The following is a 16,124-nucleotide window of genomic DNA, read 5'->3' on the forward strand; positions in this document are numbered from 1 at the left end:
AGAGCTACAGACGGGAAGAGGGTGAGGTGAATCCGAGTTCATTGTACATGTGCACATCTGAGGAGACAGACGTCTCGATATAGAAAGTAAAAGGAGAGGCAAAATGGGACTTAAAGGGGGTTTATGGATTTTTTTAAACAGACGGTAAGTCATTTGTATGCGATCTGAGGGGGGTGCACAGATCAGATGATTTGGCAGCCTACACTGTAAGCGGGTCTCATTGACAGGGAGCCCGTACAAGCTGCTCCTATTCAAGTAACAGGAGTGGTGCTGCAATTCCCTAAACCACGGCTATAGAGTGGACATGGCTGCTGTGCTTCTCCTATTAGTTGCATAGGAAGGACTGCACGCGCTGTCTGTCACCTATAGACTGCTGGATCAGCTTATCTGTACAGGGTTCAGGGGTCAGACCCCCACAGATCACATACTGTTGGCCTATCCTTTGGATAGACTATCCAAAAATCCACTTGGGCCTATGTAACTCCTTAATCTTGAGCTGCAACAGCACAGCAGGGGCATTACATAGTGGAGCAGTCTGCTTCAGGCCAGATAGCAACTGACTTCAAAGTCAGGGAGGAGAAGCCCCGCTTATTAGGAGAAGAGGGGAGCTTTGTCCCCGGTTCAAAATGGAGTAGCAGTTAGGACACACTGTTCCATTCATTTCAATGGGTGATAGCCATACACGGCATTTGGTTACCTCCCCCCATTGAAAAGAAATTTGGGACAAAGTTTCTCCATAAGTGTATCATAAGCCTCAAGTTATATGCTAAAATCCAACATATAATTCATATGATCCAATAACGGCTACAAACACTTACTGTATATTAGATATTCATTTATGTTACCATGTATCTTATTAATGGGTCATTTGTGGTTGTGTGTAACATATTCCCACACCCGGCAGTCAGTGAAGGGTTAAAGAGGCTCCTTACAACACACTGCGATGCCTGGATTATTAGTCAGAGCGGCACAAACAATCCTCCGGCCTTCCTCCGCTTTCCCACCGCTTGTCAACTTATCAAATGTGCTGAAGGTCCGCTGGGAAGTGAAGATACAGACTCTGCTGAGCAGTGCGTCCTCTGGGCAGGGCAATAATCCAGAGCCGCTCATATACTCACAAGGTCTTCACAGCCATTCAGCTCTATGTAAACACTGGGCACACTGAATGGCGGCGCTTCAGACGGGGGGGGGGGGGGGGGGGGGGGGGGGGGGGGCTAGGCTGTCATGTCTTTACATCGGCCTAATATTTGATGATAAAACGTTATGTACTAACACGTAAAGGAGAGGATGAACAAGTACCCTAGAAGGTTTACTGTAGTACTTATCCCTACAACCTCTGCCAGTCAAATTTCTTTGCATTAATGACTCTTAAAGGGATCAGAGTCTACGGACTGAGGGTTTAGTGTCCTAAATCGCCCTGTTATAATAAAAAAAAGCTTTATACTCCCTCGGTCACTGGAGGCCAGAGGAGTACACCTCGCTCCACTGCGCATGTGCCAGACCCCAGGCGTATGTGCAGATAAGCTGGGGCGTCCACCTCCGGGTTCATTAAAAAACAGCGCACATGTGCATTACCGCTCCCTATATAAGACTGCAAGATAAGCAAGTCTCATAAGGATGTATGGAGAAGCAATCACACAGGGACACAGCTGGATACTACTTAAGACTTAAAGGGGTTTTCTGGGCTAAAAATACTGATGACCTTTCCTAAGAATAAGTCATCAGTATTACATCTGTGGCGGTCTAACACCAAGGAGCCTTATCGATCGGTTGTTCACAGTAACTCGTACACAAAGAATGGAGTAGGAAGCAGATAGTGCTGTTCTTTGTGTAGTGGCAGATCTAAGTCACTGCAGTTTAGCTTCCATTCAAGTGAACAGGAGCTGTAGTAACCTGACCTGACCACTACACAGAGAACAGCGCTGTCTACTTCCTGTTCCATTCTCTGTATCAGCTACTGCTGACTGATAGGGGTCCTGGGTATCAGTGCTCACTTATCCGACATTGATCCTTAGGATAGTTTATTTTTAACTTGTAGATTCCTTTAAATATGGGTGGCCTATAGGCTCCAGCACACACCACACCCCATTTATTTTCCTAGACTGACAACCTCTCAATGTTGATGGCTAATTTTAAGGATAAGCCATCATTACTGATGTCCTTAACAAAAACAAATGAAAAATAATATACAGATGTAGCAGAGTTAACTCGAACTAGTCAAACTGCTGAAGTTTTTTTAATGACTTTTCATTGATTTTTGTGGTCTTCTGGGATAAGACACCACACTGCAGCAATTTAACCATTTGCAGAAGTTCGGGTTCACTCTGCTACATTTGTATAGGGATTGATTAACCCATTTATGCCTAGAGTTCCATTACTAGGGCCCGTTCCCACGATGTAACGCGCCGCTCATTCTGACACGTAAACCCGTGTCAGAGTGAGAGCGCTACAAAACAGATCCCATTGACTTCAATGGGTGCCGTCTTATGCGCGCTACACATTGAAATCAATGAATTAAAAAGCCTCCCATTGATTTCAATGTGTAGCGCACGTAAGACGGCACCCATTGAAGTCAATGGGATCTGTTTTGTAGCGCTCTCACTCTGACACGGGTTTACGTGTCAGAATGAGCGGCGTGTTATCGTGGGAGTGGGCCCTTAGAACTCAAAAATTCCAACCTCTGGCATAAATGGGTTAATCCCAGATGTTGAGAGGTGCGGAGAAGTGCACATGCAAAAATCTGCTTTTTCAGACGTCTGCAGAAAATGAAAGGACCTGTTCATATTAGGGGAGCAAAGCAGCCATGAGTCTTCAAATGGATGCTGACTCCTCGTAAGACACCCACTGTCTTATACTGGGGTGTTCTAGGATTCGGGTACTTCAGACAGCAAGGATGGCAGCATTTAGTAAACCATGATGGAAACCTTACTGCATAGAGGCTAACCTGGTCCAAGACCTAATCCACCTGGTGTGTCCTTACCTCCAGCTTCTTCTCCTTGTTGCTTAGCGCCTCCTTTTGGCTCTGTGTGTACTCCATCAGCATCCGCGCCAACTGCCTTCGATCATCTAGTTCTGCCGCCAGCCGCCCGTTATACTCTGCCAGCAGGAGGCAGGCCTCATCTACCGTCTTGGAAAGACGCTCCGCTGCCTCTTTATCTGAAAAGTATATAGACACATTTACTAGGCCGTTTGTAATTCTTGGTTACACTGCCCAGAAGATTTGGAGATGATATTTCTTTCTCCACATTAGTGCTGGCAGCGTCGCCTTGCGCTCCTGCATTCAATATGTGACTAGCGGCCGCCAAGGACTGAAGGTTGCACACAAGATGGATGTCCTTACCTGTTATCTTCTCCAGTAAGGACACGTCCTGGACTTCCTGTGGGAGAGATGCAATCTTCTGTCTAACGGTGGCATCTCCAGAAGCGGCGTTCTCCAGATCCTGCAGCGCTTTAATGAGATCCTCGGTCTACAAGAGACAAGTATATTGGATGAAAGACATGGAAAGGAAGCCTAGGTATCCCAGATCTCATCTGCTTAACTATTCATACAAAGACTGTAATAAATTGCATGGAAATCTGGCTCCATTCACAGAGCCCCTAATGAGGACGCCGCGCACTCCGCTCAACGCCATGATGTATTATTTAAGCGGTAAAACCATTTTATCTCCAGCAAAACTTGCATTTTGTCACCACTATGGATCATTTACATTTTTATCATTTTACATTTACAAGCAATTTTTCTCCAACACTTCTATCAACACATTTCAGATGAAACGAGAAATCTTACACTGTAGAGGCCTCATCGGTCTGACACGGATTCCTCTGCCGGGAGTTTTAATTGGTGTCTGGCAAATTTACTGGAGCAGTAAAGCGAAGGTGCGAACTATGGAATGTGTGTACGTGGATTTACGTGCAAAACGGTGGCTGGGGGTTGGGCTGCCCTACCTGTATCTGTGATAAGCAACGGGTCTAGGTCTGAGGTCGCACCTTGTCAAAAGCTGCTTTTTTCGTTGCAGATTTTGCTGCGGTTTTTTGAGCCAAAGTCAGGATTAGGCAGAAGAAGGACGTATAAGGCCCCATGCACATGACTGAGCGTGCCGCACCTACTGATGCTCTGTTCAGAGGATTATAGATCCTATTCTGCTCCGTGATACCAGAATGCAACATAACCCCCCATAGGGGAAGGAAGACACTCGGGTGCCGTCCAAGTGCATTCCGCTATAAAACCGCATCCCTTTTCCCATTGGCGAGGAGGCCGTAAGGGATGTATTATTGTATCATATTATAATAACTATAATAATACATATTATACTATGGATCATTATAGCTATCAGTCCGCTGCTCTCAACAGCCATAGGATGAGAGCAACAGACATGAACGGGAGTAGAATGATGGATGTAAAAGGAGCATTGACTATAATGTAAAAAAAACGACAGTCTTTCCTCACTCATGTTTTTTTTACATCGGGGTGAATGTATATGGATACCAGACGTAAGGGGCTCATCCGCGTCTGTTGTTTAATGTCTGTTGCTCTCATCCTGTGCTTGCAATGTGTGACCTCAACCTTTGTAGGGGTCTGTCAGGAAAATCAGGGTTGGGCAGCATGAAATCCCAACACACTCCCTTGCAACAAAACATTAAAAAAAATATGCCAAACTCTGAAAATCTGCAGCGTTTTACAGAAATATCAGCTATGGGAATGAGGAGATGCTTCCCTTGGTGGCTCCCTGAGTCCTCTATGTACCGGGCCCCTTCTGACCGACAGGTCTCTCCCTATATCAGAAAAGATATGTCAAGGCCGAGCTAGGCAGAAACAGATTGGGAGGAAGTTGCCCCATTATTAGCTCATTCTTAAAAGAATATTAAACCCAGAAACATTACAAATAATAGCCCTCACTATTGTCCGTCTGAAGAATGTTCTTCATGATCCTGACACAGTCAGTCTTCTAAAAATCCTGCATAGAGCAAACAGGTTTATCTCCTGATGGACTGCGCCATCTTGGCTACAGACTGGCAAAGGGGACAGGACCTGATTACAGGAGCCTCCCTGCTGTGTCCTGTCTGATACTTGTATTACAGGCAGTCATATGACTGGGAGGAGGAAAAATGGAACAAACAGAAAGGGGAAGATTAATGGCAGGTCAGAGGATTTTATTAAAACGAGCGAGTACTCCAGAGGTTTTCCTGTATATTCAAGTTGAGCAACCTATGCAGCTCACACTATGGCTGCTACTAAAAGTATGGCGAGCGAGCGAGCAGCGTGTGCCATCATTGTACATACAACATTAATTTACTGAAGATGGACAACCCTTTTAAAAGGGAAACTGTGAGGTAGATATAGGACACTAAACCACGCAGAGGTCCTTGTGGACCAGGGCTTTAGTGTCCCATATAGACCTGTAGCAACTCTATCTGAGCCCTCATTGGAGGAAAAAACAAACAACCTTTATACCAATGAATCAACATTACAGAGCTTAAACAGCACATAAAGCAGCAAAAATACCTGCACTTGTTGCTCAGGAATGGTGGGAGCTAGAGATAAAATTCCAAATGGGCTGGAATCAGTGGAGCAGCAACTATTTCTAAGATGCTAAGAACTGAATTGGTGGAAATGGTGAAAGAAAAACATGGATTTAATGGAATATAACACTATTTATATAAAATCTTTTCCTGCAAAACTATATACAATTCTGCTCAGTTTTTCCTGCCCTGTAACGTAATGCCTGAGATAGGACTCCGCATGCAACATGACAGGCCCTCACTGTGTCACGTAAATCCACATCACCCTAGGCCAGATTTAGCACTAACTTTTGAAAATGTTGAATAAACTTCACAACGTGACAGTAAAAAGAATTAAGTGGAGTTCGGAAAAGAAAGGAGACTTGTAAACCACTAGAGCGGCGTGTACGGGGTCAGTACAGAAAGGAGAGCAGGACCCAGCTGCGTTGTGTTCAGTGCGGCGTGGCGTCAGTTTTATTTCATGCTTTGACAGGTAATTAATCTTACTTTATTAGTCCCAATGTACACCACAAATCATCATCAGCTCATGTGAATGGACGTCTATACCTGACACAGAGCAGCAGAAACTGAGCGTACCCATCCAGCACGCCCACACCTCCGAGAGACCTGATAGAGAAGTGTGTCGCGACACGTGAGCGGCAGAGACCCTCGCTCTCTACAGAGTTTCTGCTTTGCACACTCATGCTATATAAAATACACATGATATTAAACTGTAGAAAAAACAACATATATTGCACATCCATGCACGTCTTTCTGCACATCCAACCACCATTGCCGCAAACAACCCCAATGGGGTGCTGATTTTTTTGCCAAACAGGCTCAGAGCTAAGGCCCGGTTCACATCTAGGTATGGCCCATTCCGTTTCCCAGTCCGCATGAAATATACGGAGAGAAAAGCCCTGCAAGCAGCACTATTCTCTCTGCATTCTTTGTACGGAAACCACACGGACCCCATTATAGTCTATGGGGTCCGTGGGTTTCCTTAGGTAACCGCTTTTTTATGCTGACAGGTTTCCATTCAGGAGGGTCCCCAAATGCAGATGTGAATCGGGCCTAAGGGAATAATGCCGGTCAGCGGGAGTGCGGATGGGCAGACGGGTCACTTTCCTGGGGGATGCTGTGTTGCAGTGCTGAACTTTATAAAATAGAGACCAACTTAAAGGGGATGTAAGTTTTAAAATTACCACCTATCCAAAAGTCTAGGTGATGTGTCTAATCCAGCGATTTCCAGCAGGGGTGCCTTGGAAACTCGACATGGGGTTGCAAATATGACCCCATGCCTCAATGTAACATTACCTAAATCCTTAAGACGTGATTTGTTTTTTGCTGTGGATGCCCTGAATTTTATTTTTTTTCTAGGGGTGCAGAAAAGTATAATCTGCAAACAAGGGTGCAGTGTGCAGCCATTTTCTGTAACATAGAGATGAATGGAGTGGTGCCCATGCCCATGCTCGACTGCCACTCCATTCCCATGATCGGGTTCAAATTTTGGTACATTTCATTTTGTCGATTTTTAGCTTCTCTACTAAATACTACTCTTGGTTTTTCCAAAGACCAGAGGCAGCCATTATGTAAGTAAGAGCGGTATTCAATCTATTCACTCGAGGTTGTTGCATGCTTTCGCATTCTCATTAAAACTGCTTCACCCAATAAAATTGCGCAGGCGATGGTATTTCTACCTGATATTACTCCCCTGCATCAATCCCATGTCTCTGCCGTCGTTGCAGCATAGCCCTGGTTTATGTTTGTCGCCATTAGAAGCCGTCACTCTTACATCGTCCTATTCGCTCCATCCCCGCTCCATAAACTCCATCTGTTAGTTCCCACTTAAGTGCTCCAATCTGGCTCCGTGGAGGATCGCTCCTGCCTCCTGCGCTCTTCTGTGGGCCGTTTGCCTTCTGTTTTCACACCCTTTGACTTCTTTATCCCAGAATAATAGGTCTTCATTTTTTCTTCAATTAGTCTGGTTACAGAAGGAGTCCGCCTTCGCCGCTTTCTTTCTAGACGCGGTTTGTGCTTATTTTCCTTACTGTGCACTAATAAAGATGGAGACTCTGCCCACGGCAAAAAATTACAGTGTCTGATTCCATTTCCATGGCTGAAATCTGGTTGCCAAGAGTAGCAGCACAGCTCCAATATAAATGTTTTTCTGTTTGGAGGAGCGGTACGTAGTTTAGGTACCCCCCGGGGAACGCTGGACGCCTCGATAATCAGATGATATCGCTGGCAAACCACAGGGCCGTTATTTGCTTTTTACTACAGAACACAAGACATGGCAGGCGGCCCATTGACGTGAAAGGCTACCCATTACTTACCTGTATCAGATACCTATACTATAGTGGCCATGCACAATAGATGAGCGACAGCCAAACTTGACAATATTGATAGAACCAGCCAAACATGTCCCAGCTCTAGCCCACAGGCAGATGTCAGGACCAAGACGGATTGGGTAGGCTGCATTTCAGCATGTCCGATCCATTCGTTGTCAAAGGAGATAAGCCATCACTGCAGAACGTGCTAAAACCCAACATGTCCCATGACTTCTCTCCATTAAAGGGTCAGACATGTTGGATTCCCAGCATGCCTCCTAGTGATGGTTTATCTCCACTGACAACTAGAGCACATTGTAAAATAAAACATTCCTGCCCCAATAGTTGTCAAGGGGGATAGGCCATCACTAGGGGTATCTGGCAGCAGCTATTTGCCCTTTCCCTATGCAGAACACATGCACAGTTCATCACGTTGTCAATACATGTGAATGGGGGCGATACAAGGAACAGGGGTCGGCCAAATAAGCGAGCATGTGGGGGGCTTCAAGCAGACCTAACCTTTAACAGACTTGGCATAAATCAATAGTATGGTCTGTATACAAAGCTTATAACACTATTTCTGGCCAATATACACAGTCCAGTGATATTAATGTGACCAAAATCCAGAAGAACCACCTTTGGCAGAGCGGACCGCTGCGAGACGTGCAGGAAGAGAGGGGATGTTGTGATGATGATCACTGGGATGTTGAGCCATGCCGACTCCAGTGCCGTGGCCACCTGCACTAGGTTACATGGTTGAGCATCCATGGTGTGAACCTATCGAGGTGGTCCCACAGATTCTCAATTGGGTTCAAGTCCAGGGAATTTGCTGGCCAAGGGAGTACAGTAAACTCATCCTGGTGCTCCTTGAACCACACACGTACACTGCGGGCTTTATGACACGTCGCATTGTCCTGCTGGTAGATGCCATCATCCTGAGGAAAAACAATTCGCATGTAGGAGTGAACATGGTCCGCAAGGATAGATGCATACTTGTGTTGATCCATCGTGCCTTCCACAATGATGAGTGCACCCAGATGGCTGATGACACGTGCCTTCTGCGATTGGTTATTTAACGTCTACATCAAAAGTAGGCGGTGGTCACATTAATAGGACTGGACTGTGTAATACTTGTATTCTGCAATTTTTCTGCAGTTTTCCCCATGTAGGCTCCATATGTAGTTAGGATTTCTCTCCAATGGTTGGTAGAGACTAGCTGTCATATATACCATACAAAAAGAAGGACAATCTGCTCTATAAATGTTTCTCAAAATGCCCCAGGAACGTGCAGGCCATATACTGATGTGTACCAACCTGTACTGATGTACTGTATATAAAGCACTTTGGCTTTGATATAAAGCTGCAGCACTATATGTGTGTTTCTGCCATCTCAGCCTCCCTCTAGTCCCCTTCTTAGATTTCTACAGACAAGTAATCTGAGTCATGTGACCTGCAGGACGTCTTGAGACAGTAATTACAGAATTTACAGAGTATAAATCAATTTAGTAGAGGAAGGGGGAGCAAAGAACTAACAGCTTTATCTTATAAGAATATATTGCAGAGTTCCTTGTAATATTCTGCACTACTGCTGTATGCAAAGTTTCTTGATAAGTTAGTGACCCTTTATGTCTGACCATGTGTATAGTTCACTTCTGTGCACCTCCACTTTAGACTGTGCGACTCTGCAACGTCCCAGCAGTCTATTCTCCCAGCCCCGCTACCTTATTTCTCCATGGCTCCCCTACCCTGTGTATGACAAGCTATGAGCTTAATCCCAAGGTTTATGTGGGAGTAGTGTATGAGCAGAGACAGCATCGGCTTTGCGGCAGGAGTGATGGAGTCCAGCGGTCCTCCTACACCAGCACGCTGCTTTATCTCAACATGACCCTACATCTAACATGACAGCCTGTCTGAGCGGTCGGCCTGCGCTAAGAAGGCTCTTCACACTGTTTACACCGTAAGGAATTCGGACTAAGAGAGCCAAAATACATATTTATATTATTGGTGGCGGCTCTAATGTCTGAAATGGATTTGTTTAAACTGCTCATTATCGGGATCTTGTTTCCAGTAAGTCAAAGTCTTAACCGTATCATATACACATATGTGATCCGTAACAGCTTATATATACACAGAAGACACTGAATAATGGGATATTATATACAAGCGGTTATACAAAAAAGGTGAAAATTCCAGTATAACAAAGTAATGGGCTGCCTACATATAACCCTACCACCATACTAACTGACTGGTGTGGTCAGCCCAACCCAGAACTGATGTAGAGTCAAGCGCCTATCAAATAATGACCCAAAAACAGTAGGCCAAAATGGTCTACTGGATCAGAGGTCCCCAATGACTGGGCCGTGGACCAGTACCAGGCCAAGGATCACTTGGCATCGGGCTGGCCTGGTCACTGGGGACCTCTGTAGGCTACTAGGTGGCAGCTAATGCTTCTATGTTGCGTGCAATACGTAGCAATACACGCAGCATACGAGCATCGGCCGACACTTGGTAAGTGTCCACAGGACCCATTTTTGGGCTACACCTGCAGATCACGTTCCATTTTCCAGGTTACTAAGGGGACCCACTGTTGCACACAGGATGGGCCCAACCCTGACCCACCACCAAAAATGCAACCATAGCCAGGAAAGCAGTTGCTATCAGGCCCTGTCCCCTGAGAGGTTCTCAATGGTTCCTCTGACATACTAAATAAACCACTATTCTAAATGTCACAAGGTAGATAGGGGCCCATTGTAGATTTTGCATTGGTACCTAAGAGCTTTAAAGTTACGTCTCTGCATACACTTGAATAGGTCTGTCAGAAATGGCCAAAAACACTTATTTGGTGGTTTCCTACAGTGAAAAAACACTAAAAAAGAAAACCGCAGAGAGCGAATACTGGCTTACAGTGAGTCAGCCTGAAATCTGACCTGAAGTCACCTCTGCCAATAATATATAGACTAGATTGTGGAATCGCTATCCTAATTAGGACAGGGGTGAAAATGTCCTTGTACGGTCACAGCGGCGACGTCCACAGAAGAAATACTTGGCAGATATACTAATGTCTCTGCTGACAGAGCAGACAGCAACATATGGGAGCAACTGGGGTTAATGAGCCCGCACTGTATTATTTCTACAGGGTGTTGGCGGAGATGTGAGGACATACCAGCAGAGGACCAGTGGACGGGTCCCTCGGGGAGTAGCTTCCAGGATAATCATCTTCCTCGTCTTGAATCTGTTGGAAACTGCGTTTCAATGACACCTTCTCTTCAGTCACTATGAAAAATGTAACAAGGACGGCGTCAGCAACATATACCCAAGTATCAGGCAGAAATGACATGTAGCGACACACAACAGGGATACATTTATAAGCAATGTATACTCCTTACATCAAACTACATCATATATAGGTTGGCATCTACCAGTTATGCCCATAAGGGTCTCTGCACGCAAACATTTGTCATCGAAGTGCCCTCAGTTATTTATTTTTTTAACTGATAGAGCTTGCACAGCAGTAGGATCAATGATGTCCTATGGGCTCATGTACATAGAAAATTTTCATACAATTAATCAGTATATCCGTTCTGTTTTTTTACACCATGTCATGTTCTAGTCTGGTCTGTTTTCAATGACCTGAGCTGTCTATTGAAGTCTATGGAATAGTTGGATTACCATTGGATCCAAAACCTCACGTCTATGAGGTCTTAGTAAATGTTAATACTAAGTAAAGTTTTCTTTCTTTGAATCTCTGTTTTGTGCTTTACCTCCATTATACCTCTGAATAATGTATGAATAAATTGACAAGTGGGTGCTACCAGTTTCGGGTGTGTCCCTGCAATCTCTCACATTGGTCATCAGTGGCAGACTGTGTAGATGTGAACAGAGCTTTACTATCAATGGGTTTACTAGCTTAGTTAGGATAAGTTCACACAGGGTTTTTTTGGTCCGGAACCTGAGGCAGAGGCCGCCTCAGGTTCCGGACCAAAATACAGGTAGCTGCGACTGGATGTCGATGCAGTGCACCGGCATCCAGTCGCGCATTGCGCTCCAGATTAGGCCCAAATGAATGAGCGTAGTCAGGAGGGAGTGTCTTGCGGAGTCGCCTTGCAACATCCACCTGAAGAATGAGCATCTCACTTCTTTTTTCCGGGAGCCAGAACAAGTGGCTCCCAGTAAAAAAAAAGAGCTGACCGGCTCCCATTGATTTCAATGGGAGCCGTCATTTTGGTCAGGATTTTGAAGCGGATACGGCCTCAAAATCCTAACCAAAAAAACCCTGTGTGAACTTACCCTTAGGTCTACATTAACTTTGAGCTTTATAGGTTCTCTACCCTTACATACTTTGCTACAACTACACCATAGTCCATAGCATGTGAAGTTTTGCATCGTTCAGGCCCCTTTACTTGGTGATTAAAGGGAAGTTGACAGGATTTATTAGCAAGTGTGAACAGCATCCAATAAACTTCTTCCATCTGCTTTTGCTTGGTGTGAAAATTACTAGACATGCGTCTCTACAATAACTGCGCATTATAATCACACTAACACAAGATGACATCTCCCCATGAAAATAGAAATGAATAATTATTAATGATTATTTTCACACCACTAGAACACTGACATTAGCCACCGAGACAGCGGGATCGTCTGACAAGTCAGTGATATACTTGGAAGCCATATTTAGAAAGAACACTCAAACAGTAGGGAAGGTTTACACATATGGTCTAATTTTTAGAAAAGACAGCCTTAAAGGGGTTGTCCAAGTTCAGCTAGAAAGAATACCAAGTATCAGTATCAGATGGGTGAGTGTCCGATCACCATAGTGTCGTATACAAGGTATCCAGCCGAAAAGCAAGACATCACATGTACAAATACTTTGGAGCAAAGCTGCAGTTCCTCAGCACCACCGCTGTAATGTAGAAACCCGTATACTGTATACAGATTCCAGCTCACTGCACTCTAGTGGTGGCGCCGAAGAACTGCAGCCCTGCTATCATTTACTTGAATAGGAGAAGAACATCTTCTGGCTGGATGCCTTGAAGACAACTTCCAAATCAGGTGATCGCTGTGGGGTTCAGGTATCGAATCATCATCACTGTGATACTGAGTCTATAGGAATAGAGCTGTATACAGTGTATATAGCATCTGACAGCCAAATCAGCTGATCAGTGCCAGGTCTGACTGTCTGACCCCCACCAGAAAACTGATACAGATGCAAAGAGCTGGAGTTGGTGGAGTTGGTTAAAGCTCTTGAAGTTTAAAGCTCCACATTGCGGAACCGCAACTTTTTTGTTGCAGATTTTGCTGCGTTTTTTTTTTTTTTTTTTTTTTTGAGCCAAAGCCAGGAGTGGACTGAGCAGAAGAGAGAAGTATAAGAACTTCCTATATATTCCCCATTTCTTTTGCAGCTATTCTTGGCTTTGGCTCAAAAAACCTTACCAAAAAAAAGCTGTGTTTCTGCAATGTGGGGCTTTAGCTTTAAACTTAGCCTAAAGGGGTTTTCCAGGCTTTATAATTGGTGAATAATCAATTTAAGATCGGCGGGGATCAGACAAATGGACCCCTAGCCGATCAGCTATTCGGACAAGTGCTGCTGCCTTTTCAGTACAGTGGCTGTGCTTGGAATAACCGCTCAACCTATTCTCTTGAATGGGACTGAGCTGTGATCAGGCCATTTGACTGATGAACGAAATATGACACGGCCTGTGAAACAGAAGTGCCGAACAGGGAGTGTTGCCATCTACAGATGTCCTGGGCGTCAGGCCACCAGGAACCTCCAATAGATAACCTATCTTACTTCCCAGAAAATCCCTTTAATGCCTTACTAGAAATAATATTGATATATATGGATTGTCTTAATCGAAATTGGGAAGGATTTGTCTCCATAAGGTTGGGCATCCCCATTATGAGGGGGGTTGTCTTCTTCTGTATTACAGGTAATACATTGTACTTGATGGATCTGTCTCTCTATTTTGAACCTTATAAATCTTTTAATGCAGCAATAATGGGACCTATTAGACATAGGCACCTATTCGGATCTAACTACCATGTACATTTGCTCTATGTAGGGTGATTTTTGTATAAATGGCGCCATATTACACTGATGTATGGATGCAATAGGATTTTCTTATTTCCAATGAATATTTTATATTAAATTACCCATCCATCTTTACATTGCCTTTATTAAAAAATGATAATTTCCCAATACAAAAGTATAATTAAAAAAATCAGTCAGCAGAATGATATGGCGGGCAGCGGCCTGAGTTGTAGAGGAGATTAAATTCACATTAACGCGTCCCTGGAGAACCCGGCGAAAGGCTTCCTAATATGAAGAGATTCCTAGAAGAAACGGATTCTCAGACGCTAATTTCCCTGTGCACCTTTAAGCTCATTTGCGGGAATAAAGAGAGGGAGCCCCCATTAATCTCCGCAGCAGTCATTCTGCTCCCGTCATTATAGGACAGTGCAAGATCAGCAGCTAAAAGCATCCCAGGGCCGCGCGGCCTTCTATTTAACAGCGGGAGGACGCGGCGCGCTCTCCATCACAGAGGCCTACCTGAACGATGAGCCTGCTAATTATACAAGCTATAAAATAACTGCAGGGAGCACAATGCGTGACTAACCCCCGAGTCACTGCCTTTATATACACTGTGCCAGCCAACACATTTATTTTTTTTGTCCTGTGGGTACGACCTGACAGAAGCCTGCTGGAAGAGATTAAGCTGGTGCCGGCGTAAATCTTACAACGACAAAGTCTTTACTCAAAGTGCAGATCAGATCTGAATAGGGATTTCGGAACTGATACAAAAGCGGCCTGCCCATTTGCAAAAACCGCGAGTGGACGCCTTACCGTGAATTACCATTTTCTGTCTTGGCGTGTATATAGAAAATTACCTGCATGCCATTGAGGCACGCTAACTCAAAGAAACAGCTTTTTAATCGGTTTTCTTTTCATGTCAGCGGGAAACCCATACAGAATGCTAGTGGCAACGAAATAAAGGGGGAGGTAGGTGGGAGAACCAAGAAGTTTAAAGAAAGTGTAATGTGTGCATCCTTGGAGACCGTGAATTGAGAATTTAGCTAAAAATATGGTCTGTTTAATGGCAACTGAACACCCAACCTACATCCTGAACGAAGACGACTTAAAGGGGATCGACCATAAAAAAAATAATAATATGTATTGCTCAATGGTACAGGCCTAAAGCCCAAAGGCTGGTTCACATCTGCGTCGGTACTACCGAACACATTGGCAAGCGGTGTGCAGTGAAAGCACATGGACCCCATAGACTATAATTGGGTCTGTGTGCTTTCCGCATGGTCTCCGGAACATGCGGACAGGAAAGTAGATCTGCATGTTTCGTGCAGAAAGCACACGGACCCCATTATAGTCTATGGGGTCTGTGCGCTTTCACTGCACACTGCTTGCCAATGCGTTTGGTCCGTTCGGGACATGGAGAGGGGTCCCATCTCAAAATCAGTTCCAAATTCCTCCTTGTGAACTTGCCCCAAGAGATATCACTGACCAGATTTTTATAATTTCAACCTATGCAAGTCAATGACTAGAGAAACAAGAGTAAAACCTTACAATAAGGAGGCTGAAACTTTTATAGCCAATGACGTGAAAGCTATAGGGCTACATACAATAGGCCATATATTTTGGGCTACATAAATGTGTACCGGGTCTTTAGTTAAAGGGCATGGACAACACATGGATAATATACTCCACACACCCAATGACAACAGTGCAAAATAGGTCATAAAAAATTTCCGCAATGTGGGGCCTTAGATGAAAGTTTGCTGATTTTTGTAGGACCGGCCAACCATCTGATGTGTATTTGAGTCTCCAGAATCTTCTCCAATAGCAGATATATTTCTATTCAGTACACATGCCTGCTTGGCCTTGCATGCATATATATGAGATATAGGGGATACTTTTATGTATCAAATATGCAGTCTTCTCTGAGATTCTGCCAATCCAGCTGGCTTGGGATAAAAAGAACCCCCGACCCATTTCTGGAGCTTCTCGAGCTTGTAAGTCGCAAAAAAGTGACCACCTTCACTGTATATACTTACCTCACTACTCTTGGTGCCAGGGGTGAATAGGTAAGTACCAGGTAGTGTCGGGAGGATGTTCATTGCATGAGCACCAAGCTACATGGGTCACTGCTTTTTGGGGTTGACGTTATACTATACAGGGACACTGCTGGCGGACATTAAACCGTATTATGTAAGGTAATATAAGGAATGCGCCCCTTCAACTTTAATTTTTTTCTTTGTATGGCCCATTTGCCCGGCAGAGTT

General features: G+C 44.6%; 1 protein-coding gene across 2 annotated transcripts in view; it reads right to left on the reverse strand.

Moving 5' to 3' along the window:
* RPRD1B (regulation of nuclear pre-mRNA domain containing 1B) overlaps positions 1 to 16,124 on the reverse strand; it is a 382,003-nt gene that overhangs the window by 337,115 nt on the left and 28,764 nt on the right. For both annotated transcript variants that reach the window (XR_012716907.1, XM_075277479.1), the window contains exons 4-6: positions 10,993 to 11,102; positions 3,341 to 3,467; positions 2,981 to 3,156 (exon numbers count right to left, since the gene is read on the reverse strand). Coding sequence is in view for 1 of the 2 variants with exons in the window: in XM_075277479.1 (XP_075133580.1) it covers positions 2,981 to 3,156; positions 3,341 to 3,467; positions 10,993 to 11,102 (413 nt within the window). In the remaining variant the exon portion in view is untranslated. The remainder of the gene's footprint in view (positions 1 to 2,980; positions 3,157 to 3,340; positions 3,468 to 10,992; positions 11,103 to 16,124) is intronic.

The sequence above is a fragment of the Leptodactylus fuscus genome, chromosome 6 (genome assembly GCF_031893055.1).
Source record: "Leptodactylus fuscus isolate aLepFus1 chromosome 6, aLepFus1.hap2, whole genome shotgun sequence".
NCBI lineage: Eukaryota > Metazoa > Chordata > Amphibia > Anura > Leptodactylidae > Leptodactylus > Leptodactylus fuscus.